The sequence below is a fragment of the Euprymna scolopes genome, chromosome 23, assembly GCF_053919585.1.
Source record: "Euprymna scolopes isolate OS-2025 chromosome 23, ASM5391958v1, whole genome shotgun sequence".
Classification (NCBI taxonomy): domain Eukaryota; kingdom Metazoa; phylum Mollusca; class Cephalopoda; order Sepiida; family Sepiolidae; genus Euprymna; species Euprymna scolopes.
The window spans coordinates 102,126,274-102,151,395 of NC_136504.1; the positions used below are offsets into that span (position 1 = coordinate 102,126,274).

A 25,122-nucleotide genomic window follows, 5' to 3' on the forward strand; every position below is an offset into this window, starting at 1 on the left:
GAAAATTGGTATAAAAAAACAAAACAAGTATGCATATGTGTAGCAGACTGCGGATACGTGTATGCAAATGCATATTAAATGCAAAATGACATCACTGGAAGGAAAACGATTATTAAAAAAATAGCACGTTAGAGAAGGTGATCATGTTATAGAAGTAATGAGAAATCACGCGTGGCAGGAGAATGAGGAAATAAATGTCATTGTTACACAAAAAAAGGAGTCAAGTTATTACTTGTCCTATGTTCTTTGTGATGTAGACTGCATACAACGTGTGGGTCCTGTGCATAAAAGTGTACAACTTTGCACATGTACACCAGGAAGTTGTAACGTAAAAATACTGTTTCACATAACAGGTGTTTATTTTTAACTTAGTTTTTTTTTTGTGTTTAATTCATCATACATCAAACTTAGTGTTTTTAAACACGTGATTGAAATTCTCTTGAGTATATATCAAGTAACATACTTATTCACCCTTGAATATTGAATCGGTGCATTAAAAATTTTATTGCATTTACATGTGTCGGAGTTGAATCCAAGCCAAGATGCCACATCTAGGGATATGCTGCTTATAGCACTCGTTCCTGCTTCAACAGAATAAAAAATTGACTTTGTGATCTAGTGAGAGATAATCTTTTCTCATCTTTTAGAAAAAACATTGCTAGTCTTTCTCCACTCTATTCCACTTCTATTTCCATGGTAAGTGCTTTACTGAGCTCCAATCTCAACCCCCCACCCGATACATTTTTCAGTAATAACTCGTCTGTTTGTGTGATACTCCGGTTGATTTCAACATATAAGTCCTACCGTGAGAACTAAGTTCTTCAGAAATCCACACAAATGATTTGTTTATAGTGGTGAAGGCTTTGTGCAAAACCAACCTCACTTTTTGGTACAACTGCTAATCTTAGTCATTGCAATGGTTGCCAGAAGATGGACCAAGTTTTACATCAGAATTTTCCATCTCCTAGATGCATGTCTTAACGAAGACTGAGGATGCATCTCTCCCAATGGATTAAACGCGCCCCCAGATACAAACCTGGGAATTTCTACGTCCGATGTGGCTTACACCACTGCAACAAACACTCCTTTCTCTCTCTCTCTGTACCTAAAATCAAACAGAACTTTCATGAACAGAGTTTTTCTCTAAAAGCTTCCTACCTGTGGAACACAGTATCAAGTCCAATATAAACAAATATCTGTTGGGTTGTCTTCTGAATTAATCGAACATCGTTCTAAATTCTTTCATACTACTGTGGCGTTATCCAATCGTATTCACTCTTACTTTCAGGTGGTTTTTGACCTTAGTAAGTGCTGAAACCATGAATGCATTAACACGTATACATTTTTCCTGTTATAGAATTATCAAAAGACTTTTTATTGGTATATTTATTATGCAATCGTTATGCTATAAAGAAAACAAGAATTGTGATTCCTTTAGCCTCTTGATATGCGTGAGAGAACTGACAACTGTTTTAATTATGGTTAGAATAATTTTATGCTTGTACATATGCAGCAGTGAAAACTGCAATAAAAATAAATAAAAACAATTGGCATAAATGCAATACAAAAACGTATAAAAAGGTTATAAATATTTTACAAAAAAGCAAATAAAATAATACAAAGAACAAGGATAGGAGACAGACATGACAGCGACACCAGACATATGCGATACAAAAAAAAAACGGATTTCTTCAAGACTATCACGAGCAATGAGAAATGTGACTGCTGAAAATATATGTATACTAGCATGGGTGCCCGGAATTGCCCGGGTGTTTGGAGGTGTGTGTTGAGCAAAAAAAAAAAAAAAAAGTTGTAGTAGGAAGGCAGGCTCGAACCCGTACTGCGAAGGAGAAAAAGAACGGGGAAAAACTGTGACGTCTTTGCTGTTACGACCACTGCCAAACCGGAAGTGACGTAGGTTTAAATTAAGGCTAGACAATCGAAAAGAGGGGATGACTTTCGAAAATATTGGCGAAGAAAGTGACCCCTCCCTGTAGAAAAGTGCCCAGTTGAGGGTGAAGAAATTAATGTTTTTAGCCAATTTTTCGGTATTTGTCGTCTGAAGGGTCGAGCTTCAAAACAATACTGATCTTGTGAAAATCTGTCGCCTCTGTCAAAAGTTTTAGGCAGTCATGCAAACATACATACATAGATTTATATATTTGTAGCTCAAATTTTCGACCCAAAAACTTACCCTATCTCTGAATACCCTTTATGTAAAATTTCAAATGTTTAAACCAGAAATTGCCTGAGTAATTTGGTAGAGACCGCAGAGGTCAATTTTTTTAAACTTTGACCCCTATTATGACCCTTTAACATTTATTGTTTTGGGCTCAAATCAAGTTATTAAGTTAGATCCATGTCCAAGGAACGTATATCTAAAATTTCAAGTGTTGCGACCCAAAATTGGCGGAGGAATTGGTAGTGCTCAAAGGTCAAATCGTTTAACTTTGACCCCTTAACAGGCAAATTTCTAGTTGAAAAAAGATTTTCTCAAATCTCAATACCCTGCAGATCAAATGTTGAGTCTGTAGACTGAAAATTGACAGAGTTATTGTGTAGGGAAATGTACCCAGACAGACAGACAGACAGACACTTTTACTTTTATAGATATATAGATACGTAAAGAAATATTGAAAATATTCTTATTAAAAACAAGGCTACACGCTACCTTATAACTAATTCATGACCAATAAAATCTATAAAGATTTTGGATTCTTACCGCGTTGGCACTTTTAGGGGCTAAAGAAAAAACTGCTACTACATTTGAACTGACTGAACGATGGACGGTGGACAGACAGTATGGAGAGAACAGGTCGCTTTGTTTCACTGTCTGTCCACCATCCATCGTTCAGTCAGTGAAACAAAGCGACCTGTTCTCTCCAGGGTCTAATCTCAAAAGGGCTTGGCATCCTTTCTGTCATATCACTTTGTCTGGGGCCGACCCGAAAGTAGGAACACCTTTCTTATTTTACTTTCTAAGATATCCGTAACACAAATGAATAATTATTTATCGTGTTTCAATGTATTTATATAACTTTTGCAATATTACTCTAACTAGAACGATATTTTTCCTATCTTTTTTGGCCTTAAGTGGCTATTTTATCATGACGGATTTAGCTAGGGTCTATTTAAGCTTTGTTATTCTGCACTGTGATTTGCAAAGGGTCAGAATACCAAAACCCATCTATCCTATGAAAAGATGAATCTGGCAGCAGCCACAGGAGTAAACACATTGATGATGTTTCTGTAGAGAGAGAAAAAAAAACACTTTTATAGTTTTGTTTAAAATTATACTTAGTAAATGAATTTGTATGATTGTACTTAAAAACTGATGAATTTATTCGAAATCAAATCTTGGGGGAGGGGGGGCAGTAATAAAAAAAGTTGAATCAAATCGACATCAGGCACGCCAAAATAAACAAATATGAAAATAACAAATTTGAGTCTACACCAGTTTTTTGACTTCAAGTTGTTGTTTGTACAGCCACAGAGAACCTGTAAACAAAGGACACAGTAAACCTTTTTCTTTTAATTAAAACTATTCTTGATTTTTTTGTCACAAGGTCAGGAAAAGATTTGAAAGGGTTGTGTTTGAGGGCTATCACAATGCAGTTACAAAAACGGTCTATATAGTAGAATATGGACTATATATAGACTAATTTGCTGAAAAATGAAAAATTTAAGGGCACTGTTGTAAGTAATCTCACCCGCTACTTAATTGGCTGAAAAATGTGAGGCTCCCTGTTTGTTTGTAAACAAGCGGTTTGAGCACTATAAAAGTAGTGGACGAATGTTTGTTTAAAATAGACATTTGTGGAGGTTATTTATGGACACCACTCCCGTGGGTCAATGGATAGAACTGCCAACTGTCAATATGATAGTTGTAGGTTCAATCCTCGGCTTGGAGAGGTGCTAGTCTAGCCACATTCATGAGTTGTGATACAACGAAACAGTACTGTATGTGGATGACTACAAATATAGTAGAATATATACCGATGATAATATTGAATATTGAAGGGACTTCAAGCGCAATACTACATAGATTGTTTCTGTAAGTACATTGTGATAGCCCTCAAACACAACCCTTTCATTTTTTGCACAATGCTTCAAACAAACTACTAAATCTTTCCCAGGAAAAGTTTGATTTTAAGTATTTAGTTTTTAATGTTGGGTGCATTTTTGTTTTCAATGTGAACCTGAATTTGTCGTTTTCATATTTACATATTTTGAGATGTTTTGTTGGTTCAAAAAATTTTTTTTACCTATTTTACTGCATAATTGTTTTTATTATTTGCATTTTATTTTCATTTTATTGTGTAAAACTGAAAAAATATGTTTAAAATTATTTCTTTTGTATTTTTTAAATTTCTGTTCAGTGTTATTCATTTCATGTGATTTTTATAAAACATAATTTGTTTTTCAATACTTTAATTCAATATGTTTCCATTATTTTTAGTTACACGTTCCCCTCCATGCAAACTCTTGGTGAGGATCTTGTGTGCATTCTTGATCAATTGGAGTAAGTATTATTCTTTCTTTCTAACTTTATTCAAGATATCTAGAGTGTGCGTTTGGAAATGGCATGAGTTTGAAATAAAATTTCCCTTTCATAATGAGACCATGTCAAAATAGCTTGAAAAGGGATTATTTGCATGAATCAAACAGGGTTTCTGCTTTATTGTTATTTTCATGGCGGATGCTTCACTCTATGCCCCCCCCCCCCGGTAAGGTATTCATGGTAAACATTTTACTAAGTACATCTACTATCATCAATACGAAAATTCTATTAGAAGGGATTTTTTCTTAGAACTGTTCATCTGTAGAACTTAATACTGTGTAGCTGCTTCCCAACTGACTATAACATGGTTGTTTTCAAGTTCAACATAAACACGTTCTTGATGAACCTTCCTCTAAAATAAATGAATTTATCCAATTTCCACCATCACCAACTATCACTATACCTATGAACTCTTATCCTTGAATGGCTTCTGGGGCTTGATAAACTGTGTGAACTAGGATGGTATCAGTGGTGTTATATTCGTTGAACTTTCGAGGTGAATCTCATTTTCAGAAAAAAAGAAAAAAAATATGTGCAAGCAATGTACAAGCCCTCAGTTGGAGTGTGTTTTGCCAGGAGCCAAAAATTATAAGATTTCTGTTGCATTAGATTTACAGAAAATAATTAAGTTTTTGTTAAAGTGTGAACATTTATGTTTGATATTATTGTTTCCCCGACAAAAGGAGGTTGGACCTGTAAATTCACCCTTGTCCGTTCGTCCATTCATCTGTCCACACTTTTCTCAATAACTACGTCTTGGAAGTTTTGAAATTTTACACAAACATTAAACATGGTATGAGTAAAAAAGTAACAGAACAGATTTTCCGGGAAAACTCTGGTTGCCTCCGTAACGGTTCCTTTTGGGTTAAAATGGTTAAAATTGACACTTTTGTGCTTATTAAAAAAAATTGATGCTTTGGATTTTTATAAAACTTCCTGAAAAGTTGCAACTAATTGATTTCTATATAATTTTGTTTGTCTATACTTCACGATAGCTCTTGGGTGTGCTCTAGAGGCTCTTTTAGGACTAATAAAAATAATCCATTTTTGGAACTATTTTACCATATTTGTCCAAAATTTTCTGTGTATGTCTGTTTAGCAATTTTGCATGGTGCTGAACTTGGGGACTTTTGTGGCTAAATGGATGAATGATGGACTTAGTCATTTCTTTTTTGCATGGTGCTGAACTCAAATTCACATATGTTAAGGCTTTGGCGACTTTTGGGGCTAAATAAGGAAGCAAATAATGGACTTAGTAGTTTCTTTTTTTGCATGGTGCAGAACTCAAATAGGTATATGTTAAGGCTTAAAACTGCACTGTTTGTTCATTTTCACCAGGATTTGATGTTCCCTGGGGATTCTGAGGGCTAACGGGAGGTGGAGGGAATGCTGAACTTAGTCATTTTTTTTTCATGCCTCGTTCACTGTGCATTCACGAGGGACCATGCATGCTTCACGTGTTTAATAATTATTATAATGTTTGTTTGAAAGAATTCTGCATGGTGTGTGAACTGTTATTTTTCTACACCTAACACGAAAAAAATACAAAACTGAAATAAGTATTAAAAATATATTAGCAAATAGAATTCTCTCAAATATATTATTTGGAATTTGCCTTTTTTAATTCAATTTTGTCCTTATTTACGGTGCACTATTTTACTTATGTATATTTTTAAACGAAAATGAAAAATGCTGTTCATGAATATACGTAAATATGATAAAATTAAAAATAACAAAAGAAATGAACATCTTCTTTCTGTCATCTCCCACAAAAGAGATCAGTTGCTCATTTTTTTTTTTACATCATAAAGTAACCACTTATCAAGGCCTGAAGGCCACTCAAGGATAAAAATTAATACGTATCATAATAGAAAATTGTATAAGTTCATTTATTTTAGAGGACGGGTCTTCAAGAACCTGTTCACGTTCTACTTGTAAACAACCATGCTGTAGTTTGTCAGGAAGCAGTTCTGTGGAGTTGTATTCCATAGACGTGTAGTTCTAGGAAAAAAAAAACTCTGCTCATAGAATTTTTGTTTAGTTTTAGGCATAAACAGAGAGTAATGAAAACTGCTACTAATTGTTGCAGCTAGTCGGGTGTTTGTTATGAAAGCCTTGCAGGAGGGAACTATAAAGTGCAGATCAGTTGAGCAACTACCACCACGAAAATAACGAGAGAGGGGCTCACAATGTCTCTTCTATGGAACAGGAGCAGCAGAGTGGAAAATAGAACATCACTCATTAGATTTGAAGGTCTGTTTTGTATCCTATCAAGGCAGGAAACGATGGTCTGAGCAGCAATTTATTTTACCAACATTTTGAGTTTTCTGGTTTCTGAAAGATGTGAAATGTAAGCTTTGATTGAAATGTAACTTTGTATTAAAACTCACATTGTTTCAATTGGAATTTCATTTTGATAAACAATTAACTGCAAAATTAAAAAAATCAAGTGAATTCATTAAATCGTAAATGTTTACTTGCCTCCTCACTAAAGCTTCTTTTATGTGAGGAGAAATCCAGTTCTCCAAAAAGGTTTATGCTGGATGAGGCCAAAGTTTAAATTGCCTGTCTTCAAGGATTTCTTCTGCACTGATTGAGAACAGAACAGTTGAAGTGCTGAATCATTACGATTCGCATATATACATTTTTCCTACTACAGCATTGTCATTTTCAAAACCAATGTAAACAAATTCTTGTTAATCTATCGTCTTAAATAATCAGATTGTGCCAAACTTCCATTATTATTACCTATCATCACGGTCTTGTTTCAATGTTCTACCTAACACTTATAAATATGTATCTTCGAGTGACCGTTTGTCTTTGGTAACTGTTGATTCTTCAAAAAAAAAAAAAATAAATGATTCAATCAATCGTAAACCTTTGAATAATCACTGACGATGTTGTTCTTATTTATCTTTGCTTGGATATTTGAATAAATTAGATATTTGAATAAATTAGATATTTGAATAAATTAGATATTTGAATAAATTAGACATTTGAATAAATAAGATATTTGAATAAATTAGATATTTGAATAAATTATAAATTTGAATAAATTATAAATTTGAGTAAATTACGAATTTGAATGTGTTGCAAATTTGAATGAATTACAAATTTGAATGAATTACAAATTTGAATGAATTACAAATTTGAATGAATTACAAATTTGAATAAATTACAAATTTGGATGAATTACAAATTTAAATAAATTACAAATTTGAATCAATTACAAATTTGGATGAATTACAAATTTGGATGAATTACAAATTTGAATATAATTTATTCAAATTTGTAATTTGTAATTACAAATTTGAATGAATTACAAATTTGGATGAATTACAAATTTGAATGAGTTGCAAATTTGAATAATTACAAATTTGAATGAATTACAAATTTTAATAAATTACACATTTGAATAAATTATAAATTTGAATAAATTAAAAATTTGAATGAATTACAAATTTGGATGTGTTGAAAATTTGAATGAGTTGCAGATTTGAATAAATTACAAATTTGAATGTTACAAATTTAAATGAATTACAAATTTGAATGAGTTGCAGATTTGAATAAATTACAAATTTGAATAAATCACAAGTTTGAATGAGTTGCAAATTTGAATAAATTACATATTTGAATGAATTACAAATTTGAATGAATTACAAATTTGAATGAATTAAAAATTTGAATGAATTACAAATTTGGATGAATTACAAATTTGGATGAATTACAAATTTGGATGAATTACAGATTTGAATAAATTAAAAATTATAATGAATTACAAATTTGAATGAATTACAAATTTGGATGAATTAAAAATTTAAATGAATTACAAATTGGGATGAGTTGCAAATTTGAATGAATTACAAATTTGAATAAATTATAAATTTGAATGAATTACAAATTTGAATGAATTACAAATTTGAATGAGGTGCAGATTTGAATAAATTACAAATTTGAATGAATTATAAATTTGAATGAATTACAAATTTGAATTAATTACAAATTTGAATGAGTTGTAAATTTGAATAAATTACAAATTTGAATAAATTACAAATTTGAATAAATTACAAATTTGAATAAATTACAAATTTGAATAAATTACAAATATTAATGAATTTCAAATTTTAATAAATTGCAAATTTTAATGAATTACAAATTTGAATGAATTACAAATTTGAATAAATTACAAATTTGAATAAATTACAAATTTGAATAAATTGCAATTTGAATAAATTACAAATATTAAAATCTTGTTTGTTCTTCACACATTTTTTCCAACATAAAAAAATGTCAATTCACAAAATTACAAACTTATGTTCCATAAAAATGCTAATAAGTGAAAGAAGCAACTTTCTAATCTGTTTCCTATTTGTTAAACTAGTTTGTGAAGCGAAACAGTAGACGTCAAAATTTTACACTTTGAAATTAGTTGCCATATGATACGGACTGTGACATTCAACCAAACTGAGAATGCACTTATCTTTTGGAATTTTTGTAATGAGGAATCATGATTTGGATTATTTGGCTTATTTGCACTGCAGTTCTCATATCGGATATGATTCTCACAACATGGATCTGTGGCGTAATGGATAAAAGTACTAAGTAAAATCAGTTTTAATTTATTTTTTTTTTTACAAAGGAGTCACCACTTATCAAGGCCTGGAGGCCATCCGAGGATAAGGGTTAATGAGTGCATGGAAATCAATGGGATAATGTCGTAGTAATCATTAGTAGTGGGAATTCGGTAAATTGGATTACTTAAGGGGAACGGTTCATCAAGAACTTGTTTACGTTGGACTTGAAGACGACCATATTGTAGTCAGCTGGAAAGCAGGCAAACGGAAGACAGTTCCACATGTGTGCAGGTCTAAGAAAGAAGCCTTGTTCATGGAATCTACGTTTAGGTTTAGTGATAGTCTTGTGGAGGTTGATGGTTCAATATTGGTAATACGAAGAATAGAATTTATAATTACATATGATTTCTATCCGGTCATAGCTGACGAAACCGGAACAAGCTACATAAAGGGTTCTGTTTGAAATTCCATACAAATTTCTGAGTTCAATGAGATGCAACTGAAGAAGGTTGAAGGTTATCGTGGGTGAAATATTGTAAGAATAACATTCAAGATATCATAGTCAGTAATCCGAATATTACAGATTAGAACACACTTTTGCCGTATGATGTAATTGCAAAATACATCTTTGGTTAAAATATTACCAATAATTTTAACGCAATCTGTTTGACATAAAATTTGTTTTGTTGCTCAATAAATTGACGTACTCTTCATTTTTGGACAAACTCTTTATTGCAGTTGAAGGTTGAAAAGGAGATTCTGAACTAAAAAATAGCATTTTCTTAGGAATTAATGCTGCAAAATATAACGGAGTTCTTGCAGCATGTCTAGATAATTACGTTTTCAGAATAATGATCAGATGGTTATGTAATATTGGGTCAGATCAAATGCCCTATTGGCGTGGCTGTATATTAGTGTTGGGGCGATTAATCGGAATCAAGAATTGGAAAAAGTTGGAAGCTTTTTGGATATCAAAATTGGTATCAAAATCAAAAAAATTTGAGTCGATTTTCTGATGCCAAAAATTATTCTTAGAATTCTTTGTTTTTGTTTATTGTTTTTTTCAAATATAATTTTCAGTTGCTTGTACTAATGATAAAATGATAATTTATTGATTTTAAAAAATAGATCATAAACCCCTATAAATGTATTTCTTATGTTTGTGAAAATATATGCACTATTATATAGTCATTTTTTTTCTCTAATCCTAAAATTTAACAAAAAAAATCAACACATCTATGGCTACAGTTTTAAAAGATCTAAATTGGAAATTTAGAATTGTATTGGAATTGAGAAAACTACTGAAATCGTCCCATCACTACTGCATATAATTAATGCTTGAATTCCTGACGATCAGTTGGCTATGTTGGTTGGATCACACTGAAGGGAGCAACTTTTCGATTAGAAAATATAAAAACTTGAGATAAAGGAAAGATTGACAACCCAAGAAAATTTGGCTGTAAACCATTAACAAGGATCTTAGTGGAATTTGAATCAAACCAGTCTTTACGACCATTAAGCTTGGAGACTAAGATTGTAGGCTGTCAGAAAATATCAAACCACTGACCAAAGCCTATAAGACGAACAACTAGAGGATGGGGATTTTATTTAAATAATTAACTTGTATAGATTCTATTAATGACTCTTATTTTTACTAGATTCGTGCAAAAGTCTTGTAATTCATAGCAAAAATTTAACTTGGTAATTTTCGCTACCTTTATTTTGTTGCTTAGTCAATGTTTCTGACAAAAAAGAGAAGGATTTCTGTTTTTTGGGTCAGAATTTATCTATGTAACACATATTTTTGGGTATTTTTTTACCTTGAAGTATTTTTGTTGTAGTTTGAAATCAAGTGGCTCGATGCCCTGTCTCAATTGATATCCATAAAAAAAAAATTGATGAACACGCAATACAATAATACGTTTTAAGAACAGTAAAAAAAAAAAGGAATGTGAAAACAAGAAGAATTAATACATTAATAGGAAAGAACATGCTCTTAATTCAGTTTATTCACTTTCATCGACTGTTAGACATCAGAGAGCCTGTACGAAGATCATAATTTTCGTGGCACTTTAACCTCTGACATTTGATAAATTTTTTTTTTTATAAGGGATTCACCATTTATCAAGGCCCGGAGGCCACTCAAGGATAAGGTTGATAAATGTCCTTGTCTCTTCGCTGCAACCTCTATCTCACAGAAGAGATGTTGCGAGTTTGGCTCTGCTTTATTGTTATTTTCATGGAAAGTGTTCGACTAAGCTTCAATCTATGGTCCCCCCCCCCTCACCAAACTTTCACAAGAAACACTCGTCTAGCTGAAAACATTATCAATAATCCCCCCCACTCTTTATCTGTGCCTAAACTTAAACGTCGATTCCATGATCAAAGCTTCTTTCTTAGACCTGCACGCCTGTGGAATTGTCTTCCGTTTTCCTGCTTTCCAGCTGTCTATAATATGGTTGTCTTCAAGTCCAACGTGAACAAGTTTCTGATGAGCCGTTCCACTTATGTTAACAAATTTACCGAATTTCCATTACTATCGATTACTATATTGTCCTTTTGACTACTGTACACTCTTTAATCCTTATCCTTGAGTGGCCTCTCGGCCTTGATAAGTGGTGACGCCTATGTAAAAAAAAAAAAAAAAATGTACGGGATCAGACCGATTATGATGAAAAGAGTGAAGCTTTTATTGTCATTTGATTATTGTTATTTATTGTTTGGATTAACAAAACGTTTTAATGTAAAAACGCAGAATCATTTTCGTGTAAATATCCAAACTTATTTTTCAAAGGAATGATGCCTTCATACTTTTTTTTTTTTTTTTTTTTTCAGAATCAAACAAGTAGTTTTGATTGGTGAGGGTGCTGGAGCTAACATTATTGCTAGATTTGCCGTGAGTATCTTTTTGTTATTTTATTACTATTGTCGAACATGAATAACTTCTAATCTGTGTGAAAATTTGTCTTTATTGAATGTCATAATCATTATTTTTCTATGACCATTAGAGAAAAACTATTTCTTATTCAACATGTTGCTTGGGTAAATTATTTTGAGATTTGCTTATCAAAGAAAAGAAGTACAATTCTTCACATAAGCATTGTTTGAAATTGTTTTTCTTATTTGTACATTTCTTTTAAGTTATTAGTTTTTAGTTTAGAATTGTGTTCAGTATTCTTAATATGAAAAAGGCAAGGCATTTTAAAGAAAAGGAAGTATCTCACTCAAATATTGTTGAAGTAACAAGAGATTCAAAACACTTCAATAAGTTTATACTTTATAAATAAAAATGGCTGCCATCAAGAATGAGAGTCGAATCTATCGTACTCTGTGGATCAGACTCTTTGACACTAAATAATGGCCGACTTTAGAAACGGTGTATTATACACATGTAAAGCCATGTGATTCCTTGCAACAATCACGGCCACATGCTGTTTGATGCCATAGTTTTCCATCCAGCTTCATCTCTTCTTCTCCTCTTAGCCATGTCATCTTGGTGATTGTCGAGGGTGCCAACACTGGTTCATAAGTATAAAAAATAAACAACGCAAGAGAAAGAAAAGAAAACACAGATGCTCATACATTCTGTGGATAGCAGATGTGCTCTAAGTGTGTGTGTGTGTGTGTGTGTGTGTGTGTGTGTGTGTGTGTGTGAGAGAGATACCATTGTAGAAAACGATTCCCTCCTAAATATGCTAACACCCACATCTTAGTTGTTTGCCAGGCATTCGAGGTCAGCCCATCTCGGGTCTGCCAAAGCTGTCCCATCCTGCTCCAAGCCACAACCTACACACTGTAAACCATCATCGAAACCGTCCGTAAACTAACTCCTCACATATCGACCTTTATGTTCGATCTTTTGTCGCAATCACTGTCACACCTTATTCTTTCGTCGCAATCACTGTCACACCTTATTCTTTTGTACTAACCTCACTTCTTATACTTTCGTTCTGTCGATCAACTATTTCCTCTCTTCGTTACAGTTTTTCCCTTTCTTTTTAATCACTTCCTAACACTTTGGGGTGGGGTTGTCCATAGTATCACGCACGAACATGTTACATGTCATCTACAACATCAAATCGTGATGAGACCATTTAACAAACAATGATGTACGGTGGCTTTCCACACATATCTGCAGTTGTTCAACGCCGACTTTTGACACTGGCTGCACATTCTTAACCTGCTGGAAAACGACTTGTGTTGTCCTCTGCAGTCAAGCGATGGACTAGGAGGTCTTATAGTATGATAAAGCCTCCCCTAGAGCAGGATGTCGGTCCCTCGATATTGGCGCTTCTGTCTGCCATGCATGAACAATCGTCTCATGATGCACAAACTTTGTGAATGTTTCATCATCAATTGATGGATGATGTGAGAAGAGAAAAAAAAAATTGTATATGAAAATTATTTTTAAAATACAAGATACTTTCAACTGATTTTTTCGATACTTAGTTTAATTTTACAATTGAAAATGTGATAGGCTTAGTCTCAGTCTTTTCTATAAATACAATTATGGCATGTATTCCGATTTACTTTGCCTCCCTATGGGACAGAGTTAGACACCAGGGTCATTTTTTTAACATGGCGAAAAGGAACAAAAATAAAAATGGTTTCAGTCGTGAAAGATTTCTCCACCACTGACAGAGAACAAGAAATTGAAGTGCAGCATCTGAAGAACACTGTTTGTAAAATAAATGTTTATCAAGAATCTTATTACCCTTGATAAACATTTGGCCAAATTAGACTAATTTTAGTTTATTGTGTCTCTTTCATTGTTCATCTATTTTATTTATCTGTTCTTCAGATGCTACACTGACAGAGGACAAGAAATTGAAGTGTAGCATCTGAAGGACAGATACTACACTTTGATCTTAGCCCGAATGTGTTATTCAGAATTGTCTGATCTTTTTCCTGCTTCCTTTGTACCAGCTCGTTTGACTCATTGATTTAGTGGGCTTCATCAATTTATTATTTTGATACGTCATTATAATACAGCTTCCTATTCCAGTAGCTTCTTTCCGAGAATTGCAGTCTCGTAGAACTCTCTTGCTGCTGACTGTTTTCCTCCTACCTGCAGTTCTGGTCTTTTTAAGACTAAGATCAATAGATATCGCCTGTATTTACAATAATCATTTTTTGTTTATATTAGCTCCTTACATCAAGTGGCTTCACACCTTGGCTGGAGCGATTTCCATAAGCAAAAAGAAAACAAAAAATTCCTGAATGAAATTCAAGTAATTGTGAAACAGATGGAAGGATTGAATATTGCAAGCGTTTCAGAGAACCAACTTTACTTAAGAATTTCATTTAAATGGTATTGATTTTATAAACTTACAATTGTAAGCAAGAAATTTGGTAAAAATTTTATAAGACAGGCATTTTCTTCTAACCAATCATTAAAGTATACTTTTAGCATTGTTTATACATAATATTAAAAATTCCCGGTAAAATTCATTTTAAGTCCCCCCAAAAAAAGAAAAAAAGAACATCCAGATTCTAAAAAACATTCTTTTTGAGATACATAAAGCATTTGTATTCATCTGTATTGTGAAAAGTAATGTTACTTAAATTAATCATATATTTAAAATGTCAATCTATTATTAAACCTGGTGCTATCAGATCAGGCTGTCTGAAGATATTGGCTTCCTGAGACAAAATGCACCTAACATTGATGTCTTTTTGTTTTTCTACTTCCTTTTGCAAAACTTTATTATGTTCTGCAAAACCAAAAACAATAACCCCCTCCCCCCTTTTCCTTCTTTCCACTCCTTCTTTTTCTATTTCTATCTAACCCTACTTCCTGACTGGTTTCCTAACTTAAAATGTGCCAAACATTAATACTGTAATCCTTTTACCTCTCCCATTACAAAACTCATTCATGTTCTGCAGGGCAGGGAACAAAAACAATAAAATTCACTATAAAACAACCAAGCCAAACACAAACTAGCGATTGAAGTTACAAAGAACTTGAAGAATAAAAACTTTCTACAAAATAACTGGATGCAACATAAATACTATTTCCAACATAACTGGATTTGGCATTAAATAATCCAAGAAAGGTTGATATGTTGTAAAACAAAACAACTAAACCTATTATTAAACAACATAATCACATTGATGCATCAGTTTTCATTGGATCACCACAGTTAAGTGGCTTTGTTGAGCTTGACCAATAACAGATGGTGACCATTTGGGAATACTAGATGCTGTATGTATTCGGGTAAACATGTATCTATAAACCCTGAGGGCAAGGTTAGCGTCTCTAATTTTCTGAAGAGTTATAATACAGCCGGTAGATGGAGTTTCTCAGCTGTTATGTAGGCAATACATTTAGGATATGGGGGTTCTAGTAAAGAACCAAACCGGAAAGTGGAGTTTGTGGCCCTGTACAGTAATCTTCTAATGATGGTATCACAAGCAAAAACACCTGCTTCCAATTTGTCATGAGTCAGCATGGAAGTAGTAAGACTCCGAAAACTGTCATAAGAATGATCATTTTAATGCACAATCTGGTCTAACCAGAGATAGCGAAAATGTAATAATCTATTATTTATTTTTTCTTATATTGATGCCATTTTTTGTTTCTTTTTATTTTAAATAGATAATGTTTCTGACTTCATTTATTGCAGATGGTTCATCCTACGAGAGCGTTGGGTATATGTCTTATTCACTGCACAGGAACCACTGCTGGATTCATGGAATCTCTTAAAGATAAGGTTTGTATATTGAACATCTTTTACATTTAGAAAAAGATTTTAAAAAATTTGATTTTTTTCTGCTTTCAAGTATCTACTATATTTTCATCGTTCGATTATTAAAGTTTTGATTTTCTGTCCCATATTTATTACTAGCACGGGGTTGGGGGTTGAGTTAGCCGACCTTGCTGGATCGTAAAAATATGCTTAAATATATTTTCATTCATTTAGATTTCATTTTATTATTACAGAACCAATTCTCTATTGAATATTATATTGTACCTAATATGTAGTACTGATTTCAAAAGATTAAAATAAAACCAACTTGGGTGCCATCAGGTAGAATTTAAACCAAAATATTTAGTGCTTTAGCTGCGTTCCTTACAGAACATTGACAGATACATGAGAAAGATTTAAAATGAAATGATTTCAAGCTGTGAATGAATTTGCACATGCGCAAAAGTAATAGAAATATGTTGGCAAATTGAAATGAACATTTTGTATTCCAACTTGTCAATATATTTCTGTACACGTTATTCATATATCCAAACAAAGATTTTACTTATTTTAAACCATCCTTGGTGTATGGTTAATGTTTCTTGTTAATTTCATTAATGTTATGTGATCAGTTGTTTAAGAGTTTATCAGTTAAATAGTTTCACACGGATACACAGACACACACACACACACACACACACACACACACACACACACACACATCTACTGTTTTATTTATATAGATTAAAAGCAATGAAAACGTGAATAATAAAACTTCACTTTGTTTATGCTTGAACATTCAGTTAAATAATCTTGGATCATTATAAGTGTATTTGGTGAAACGTATAATTGTTAAGTTTTGAGACATTGTGTTGAACAAAGATGGCAGCGTCGTTCAGATCAGTAACCAAGATGGCGACCAAGAATCAAATGCGGTCCGTGGCGTAGTTAACCTCTTAAGTTCTGAGATATTATGTTGAACAAAGATGGCGGCGTAGTTCAGATCAGTAACCAAGATGGCGGCGAAGAATTAAATGCGGTCCGTAATGTAGCAAACGGCGAACTGATTGAATCGAAAATTCAACAATTTTTATAATAATTTTGCGACGTTTTCACGTTGGTTATAAAATGATTGGCGAATCCATTCGTCTCATATCCCCATTAGAAGTCAAAAACACTTTACAATAATAAAATCAAACTCATTAATTTCTGTAAAGATGAGTCTTGAACATGAAAGAACAAAACATCGAAACAGTAATCCATTACATGTGAACAAAAATCTCTACAAGCTTTTCTTGTTTACTAAAAATTTATCTGATAGCTTAAAAGAGATTTCACAGGATTATTAATACTAGCAGATGTACCCGCCGGGGTTTAAAGTGAAGCATAAGCGAAGTAAAAAAACGATGTTAAATTTAAATCGGCACAACGAAAACAATCGAAAAAAATTTTTTTTTTAAATCGGCACAACGAAAACAAAAAGAAAACAACGGGCAAAGGTAAAACTTCTTTCAATTAGAAATCGGGAAATAAAAAGCAAAACTCATAGAAAAACGTGTTCGGAAAATCAAAAACAAAAAAAACACGGCAAAAAGCGGGGGGAAAAAAATGGCATAAGTAACCCTTTGATTTGGTTAATGCCATTTTTTTTAAGTAACTAAGACAAAAAAACACAGCGAAAAGCGCAAAAATAAAAATGGCATAAGTAACCCTTCGATTTGGTTAATGCCAGTTTTTTAAGCAACTACGAAGTAACCCTTCGATGCGGTTAATTTCATTTTTTTTTAGCAACTAAACCAAAAAAACACAACAAAAAAAATGGCATAAGTAACCCTGCGATTCGGTTAATTCCAGATTTTTTAAGCAACTACAAAGTAAAGAAAACTCAAATCGGTGTTCTTTGTAACTGTTCCTTGTGAACGATCCCGCAACAGTGTTAAGTGGTGACGGGGAAAGGAGGAATTTATTAGAGAGAAGAGATTTTACCACTTTCATTGATTGTAACCGATTTTGGCCGGGAACTCTCAGCAGAAAAAATATAGGAGTCTATGATTATCGAAGAAGTGGAGAGGTAATAGGCCTATAACACACCTCAGATATTCTGCTGCAGTTTGTGCATATTACATTTGCATGAAATGTCTTGAATTTTAATCCTATTAAAGTCAAAATCAAAGAGGAAAAAATGAGTTCATTTTATATATAGAAGAGAAAGAAAAGAGATTAAAAGAAATACAATGACAAACTAATATAATGAAACGAATTTCATAAAGTAATTCCACACATGGAAAACCCTTTTGAATATGCACATGTTGAGAGATAAAAAAGTAATTAAAAAAAAAACTAGCAGAGAGAGGATCTACCCTCCCAGGCTTTATCTTCTCTCTTTAAAAAGGGTTACTTTATTGCATATGCAAGAAAAATACTGATGTGGCTGCTGAAGCATTTTTTATTGGACAAAGTGAACTACCTCCAGTGTTCCAGATTTTCAAATCCTCAATTGATCTCGTATCTTACCCCTTGACGAAGAGATACATAAATTATTACATTATTAAAGTTCATGTGGTAAAGTTTCAGTTTTTGTTGGAAAGGTATTAAGTGCGGTCAGGTAGGGTCAATTACTACATAAAATGGTCTTTATTCTCTCCAGTATTAAAAAAAAGTATTTAGTTAGTGATATTCCTAGTCTCAGTTCTTTCTATAAATATTTTTAATTTACTATTTGTTGTTAAATTATATTAGCAGGTTAGATGCAAGGTCAAGTGATGGTTTGATGAAAATGTTTCTGTAGACCAAACTAGATTCGAACTTGCCACACCCAGATTTTCAGTCTGTGTCATTAACAACTTAGCCACCATCACCCCCATGAAGTCAAGTATGGTGTTATTAGTTATGATTGTAATATAAAAATATTTAAGTCAAACATTGAAGATATTTTCAATTAACTTAATTATGTTTGGCACTTTTACGTTTGCCATTTTTTAATTTTTTAAAATATATAGTTTTATTAAGAAGGTTTCATTCATGTGAGTGAAGTTTGTAATCTTTGATCTGCTCACTTCATAAAAGTTCATTCAGAACGTCTGATCAGAACGTTGCAGAAGACATTCTTGCATTTGGAAGATTTCTTCAAAAGGCCCATCGAAAACTGAACTCATTGTTTATCCTTATTGGATGGAGTCTCTATTTACTTACCTCCCCACGAGGGCAGATCAGACAGAAGGCTGATTTTGGAAAAGGGAAAACTCTGGATTGGGTCAAAAATAAAAAGTAGATTCGAACTTGGCATACCCAGGTTTCCAGTCCGTGTTGTCAACAACTTCATCGCCATCACCTTCATAAAGTCAAGGATGCTGAAACCGGCAGCTTAAATGGAGTCTCTTGTACCCATTCCCCTCCTCCCTATTTATTTAAAAAAATTATTTTTATTTTTATTTTTTTTTTTTAATGTAGAGTAAATAATACAGTGGATGTGTTATCGGCAGCTCCAGTAACTCTCGCTTCTCCTTTTTTGTCCCTCAGTCCTCATTCAAATGAGTGATTTCTGCTTTAAAGGTCGGTAGTACTTGGTGAACAGTAGTCTGAGATGTCGGAAATTTTTCTGTCTCTATGTCTATCCTTGTGGCCATGTCACTAGTAAGGGTGCTGGAGGTAAACGTTTTGTCTGGGCTGACATTATCCGCCTGATAGTCAGGGACCCAAACCTTGGATTAACCACTAAGGAGGCTGTCGTATCAGCAGGCACAAAGTACTGGGACTGCTGTATTGCAATTTGGTGAGTGGATTCTGGACCATGCAGTAGTCTGGTGGGGCCTCTCGATGTCATACTAGTGGGTAATTGTTACGGCTTTACCTTTTCGTGTGCTACAAAAAAAAAAAAAATTTTCCTGTCTTTTTCTTTCTTACTTTCCCTCTCTGTACTGCTCTAACCAAGTATGCCGACCTATTCCACAAATCCCAAAACCTCAACATGAAATAACAAATTCCTAATGAACTGCCCCCTTAAGTAAACACTTCATTAAATCTCCATACTAACGTACTGTACTTGCAATAACCCTTATCCCTGAGTGGCTTCCAGGCCTTGATAAGTGGTGACCACCGTGTAAAAAAAAAGAAAAAAAGATTCCTTTTAACCATTCTGATTTCATAAGAATCTCTTTTCAGGTGAACGTTTGGGATAGAAGAGAGTATAGGCAATCAACGGAAATCGGTGTGCTTATCATCACAATTTACACCAAATATATATCAACACATTTTTTTTTTTTACATAGGTGATGAACTGGAAATTAAACCACATAGGTATGAACCCCACTGCAGAGGCCTACTTAATGTTGCATCGATTTGGCTCGGTAAATATATTTTCCAACATTTTTATAGTATGATTGTCTTTATTTGTTTTGTTTTGTAAATTATATACAAATCGTTTTCTATATATTTGTTCATATTTTTTATATTTGCCAAGGAAACATATTGAGGCATGATGCATTTATATATGAAATAATTTTCAAATCTATTTAATGTTAACTATACTCATATTTTATTGGAACTCAATATACTTTACGTTGTAATATAACTTTGCAATTTATTTATTTTTTTGTATATGGAGTTTCATTTTTACAAAGGTTTTCTGTTCGTTCATTCACAATTTTTTTTTTTTTTACTTCTTACAGAACTAATAAGTGACTGTAATATTTTTTTCCAATTAATAATAATTACCATAATAATTACCAATTAATTATAACCACCGTTGTAATAATAATAATATAATTTATTGGTTTTCTACGTCTGATGGTATGCTTTATTTCTTTGAAAATCCATGGCTTAAAGGACTTTTTCATAAACCTTTTTTTTGCAAGATTTGAATATACTAAACTTAATAAAAAATCTATCTATCTATCTATCTATCTATCTATCTATCTCTTTCTCTCTATATATATACATACATGCATACATACATACATACATGTTATAAAATAAAAAATCCGATAATTCTTAAATGTATAAACTCTCAATATATTTTTATTTGTTTTATTATTTACTACTGGGGCTAAACAGTATTATTTGAGACAAAAGTATAATATATTTCTATTAAAATTTTTATCTCTTTCTTCCTTTCTCCTCTTTCCAGCCCATTCCTCACTCTGGACACACACATATACACATGTACACATGTACATAAACATAGACAACTTGAGGAGTAAGTCGATTTTAGGGAATTAACTCTGTAAAAAAATAAATAAAGTTATTCCCCTTAGTGACTGAAAATCATAGCCTCTCGACTACTATCACTATGAAATCGAATTGTGGATTTTGGCCTTCGGGACAAGATCAAAGTGTAGTATCTGTTCTTCAGATGCTGCACTTCTATTTCTTGTTCTCTTTCGGTGGAGGAGAAATCCTTCACGACTGAGACAATTTTTATTTTTGTATCTTTTCTTCACGTTAAAAAACGACCCTGGTGTCTAACTCTGTCCCGTGGGGAGGCATAGTAAATAGGTACTATCACTATGAAAGCTATACCAGTTTAAGGCCAAAAAAATAAATATATTTTTTTTTCATAAGTTTAAGTTATTATTCATTCTCGACAACACTGATCAGGAATAAATTAACTTTGTGTGTCTTTGTTTTTCACTTTTTTACTTTTAGCTGATCATATATACACATACACATATAAATACTGTTCCTATTTACAATGCCTCCCCACGGGACAGAGTTAGACACCAGGGTCGTTTTTTAACGTGGAGAAAAGGAACAAAAATAAAAATTGTCTCAGTCATGAAGGATTTCTCCTCCACTGACAGAGAACAAGAAATTGAAGTGCAGCATCCGAAGAACACTGTTTGTAAAATAAATGTTTATCAAGAATCTTATTATCCTTGATAAACATTTGGCCAAATTAGACTAATTTTAGTTTATTGTGTCTCTTTCATTGTTCATCTATTTTATTTTTACTCTATTTTCCTTTCCTCTCTTTATCTCTAATAGTTTATCGATTTTGCTTCAATTATTTTTCCTTCTAAATTTTGTTTTATGAACACTCCACTGTGTCTTAATAACATTCAGAAATTCTTAAGTACATATATCATGTTTTTTTTTTATTTATGAGAAATTGGTTATTTGTTCATGCATCTGTACTTGTTATGATAGATTGTTAGATTACATGTTAAAGATTTGATGAAGATTTTGACTTTTTATCCAAATTTTTTTTTTTTTTTTCATGAACTCTTTTTGACTATTCATTCCTTCAGTAGAATTGTATATAGAAAAACATAAGAATCCTACTTGGGTTTTATCTACAATGATATCAAGTAATCATCAGTATATCAAAAATGGTAATTAGTAAAAATCTGAAGAAAGTGCTCAATACTATTGCAGAGCAAATATAGTTACTGGGCCATTGATACAATTCGGTAACAGAAACATGTGTAACTAAGTAGATAAAATGGTAATAAAAATATTTATATATATATATATATATATATATATATATATATAAATATATATATATATATATATATATATATATATTTATATATATATTTATATATATAGTAATATATATATATATATATATATTTTATCAACATTTTTCAATAATATGTATCATTAGCATTTCTTATATGATCATCAGTTCTCTTTGAAATTTAATATAAAATTTTTAACTTGCCTCAATTTTTTATGTTTTATTATTTAAAGTATTTTGTTTAAAGATGATTTTTATTGTGTACTTGAATTTTTATGAAGTTTTGCTTTAAAAAAATCAGTTTTTATTTGAGGTAATTTAATCGTATTTGTCCAACACATACTAATGAAATATCTAATATATATATATATATATATATATATATATATATATATATATATATATATATATATATATGATATATATTATGATTATATATTACTTATATATTTGTTGAGTTTGGAAACCGGCATCCCACATTTGAATCCCATAAGTCACATAATTATTTCATCAATATTTTAACCTTTGACTTGCATTAAAAATTCATGCATCTTTATACATCTTTTATATTTTTATATTATACATCATTATATTTGTATGCTTAGATGTTATTCTTTTTGTGAGGAGAAGAATTTCTTTTTGAACATTTGCTTTTCTTTTATTTTGCTTTTTTTCAAACATGAAAACAATTTGCACAGATCTTTACAATGTTATGAGCAAAAACAAGTTTTTTTTTTTCTCATCAGTAAAGGTAAATAATTATATAAATGCATTTATATAAAAAATGGATGTCATATGGTTGTAAGTTGATAAAATTGAAAACCCTAAATTAATGGTTTTAGTTTATGTAAGTTTTCAACTTGCTAATGATTCTAAAGCAGAAACTATTGAATATTTATATATGTTGAATTATTATTATCACTATTATTATTGGCTCACAAGGAGCTTTCACACAGGTCATCAAAGATCTCTCATTATAAAACAACCTGTGGTGTTCCCTGGAAGCTGTGTGACAAGTCTCCCCAGGTTTCCAGTACTCTCCACCTCTTTCGATAACATTTGCACATGACTTTGCATTATCGCAACAGCCGGTTTATTATTATTATTATTATTATTATTATTATTATTAATAATAATAATAATTATTAAATAGCTCACATAAACTATGAATAGTAGCCAGTCACAAAAAAACTGCGACAGAAATAAAACCCAATAAAAACCCGTGTGAACTTAAACTGCTAGACATTCCATCTTATATGTGTAAAAATAAATGAATAAATATATAATAGGATAAAAAATGAATAATAAAGAATTATAAATGAATAAATTAAAAAAAAAGGCACCAGTTTCAGCTGAAACTACACAAAATAGCTGTTAAGGAGGATGGACAGAAAGAGGAGGGAGAGTACTAATCAGACTGCCACTGAAAAAATGCAAAGAGGATTGGGACCTCATGGAGGCTTATTGCTATCCAAATCCCAGTGAAGATCAATGGTTGCTGCCAGCAAGAACTCAAAGCGGCTTAGGAGTCTTGTTGTCACCCAAACTCCAGGGAACACCACCAGTTATTATCATTGAATAATCTCCTATGAAGACTTATGTGAGAACTCCTATTGAGTATATAATAATAATAATAATAATAATAATAATAATAATAAATAAATAAATAAATTTATAAAAAAACATCAGAAAGTTGAGTCTACTATGAAATAATAATAATACAATGTCAACACCTCAAACTGTAAGAAAGTCAAGGTGATTCCCATTGTAATTGAAACGCTTGGGATTATAATCAAAAACCACGATAAATGCCTTAATCAGATTGACAAGACAATTTCTTTTCCAATTTTGCAAAAGGCTTGCCTGTTATGAACGACAATAGTGTTGATACAGCTTAACTGTTTATAATTAAAAGATTTGACCCGATGTTCATAAAAAAAATCCAACTAAAAATATTCAAAGGTTGAGACAACTATGGAAGAATAATAATAATAATAATAATAATAATAATCCTCCTCCTCCTCCTCCTCCTCCTCCTCCTCCTCCTCCTCCTCCTCCAACCACTTGTAAAAGTACAGAATAGTTAACACTCAAGAATTTATAACCAACAAATAAAGAACATATAATTTATATTCTCTGCTGAAACTGGAAATGATTTGTAAGATTATTTAAATGGTAAAAATGCAGAATAGTTAACATTGGAGAACTCATAAAAAAAAAAAAAAAAACTAAATCTGCGTAATTTTAACATGTAGAAATCATTTGTAAGATTTTTTTATAAAGTAAAAAATTTTACGAATCGTTTCCACATGTTAACAATAGGCATAATCAGTAAAGAATTTCATTCCCATGCATTTTATAGTTTTTTTATTTATTTATGTTGTTGGTGTACGAGTTCTCAAATGTTAATTAGTCTGCACTTTTACCCAGTCACTTAAAATGTACTGGGTAAAAGTACAGACTAATTACCATTTGAGAACTCGTACACAAACAACATAAATAAATAAAAAAAACGGGTTTGTATTACTATACACATAGATTCAAAAAAGTTGTCAAAAAAACAAATATATAACAAATAAATGTTATCAAAGGCAAGATAAATTAATTTTCTACCAAACTGGATAATTTTTTTGTGTTTTTATTTAATGTAACATGTTTATTCAGCTCGACAAACATACAGTGTTTACTGATGTGTTGGAAAATTCAAAATGGCGCCAAACTCTCTGCTGAACATAAGTTTGGGAAAATGAGTTAATGATAAAAAATATACAAAATACTGTTAGAAACTAGCTCAATATATGTTACCACAACATACGCTGACATATATTCGGTGGGTTT

At 31.8% G+C, this 25,122-nt stretch overlaps 1 protein-coding gene across 2 annotated transcripts in view; it reads left to right on the forward strand.

Annotated features, from left to right (window-relative positions):
• LOC145246078 (uncharacterized protein ZK1073.1-like) overlaps positions 1-25,122 on the forward strand; it is a 165,640-nt gene that overhangs the window by 99,599 nt on the left and 40,919 nt on the right. For both annotated transcript variants that reach the window (XM_080107932.1, XM_080107931.1), the window contains exons 5-8: positions 4,460-4,522; positions 11,971-12,031; positions 15,762-15,848; positions 20,093-20,170. In XM_080107932.1, coding sequence (XP_079964058.1) covers positions 4,460-4,522; positions 11,971-12,031; positions 15,762-15,848; positions 20,093-20,170 — 289 coding nt within the window. The remainder of the gene's footprint in view (positions 1-4,459; positions 4,523-11,970; positions 12,032-15,761; positions 15,849-20,092; positions 20,171-25,122) is intronic.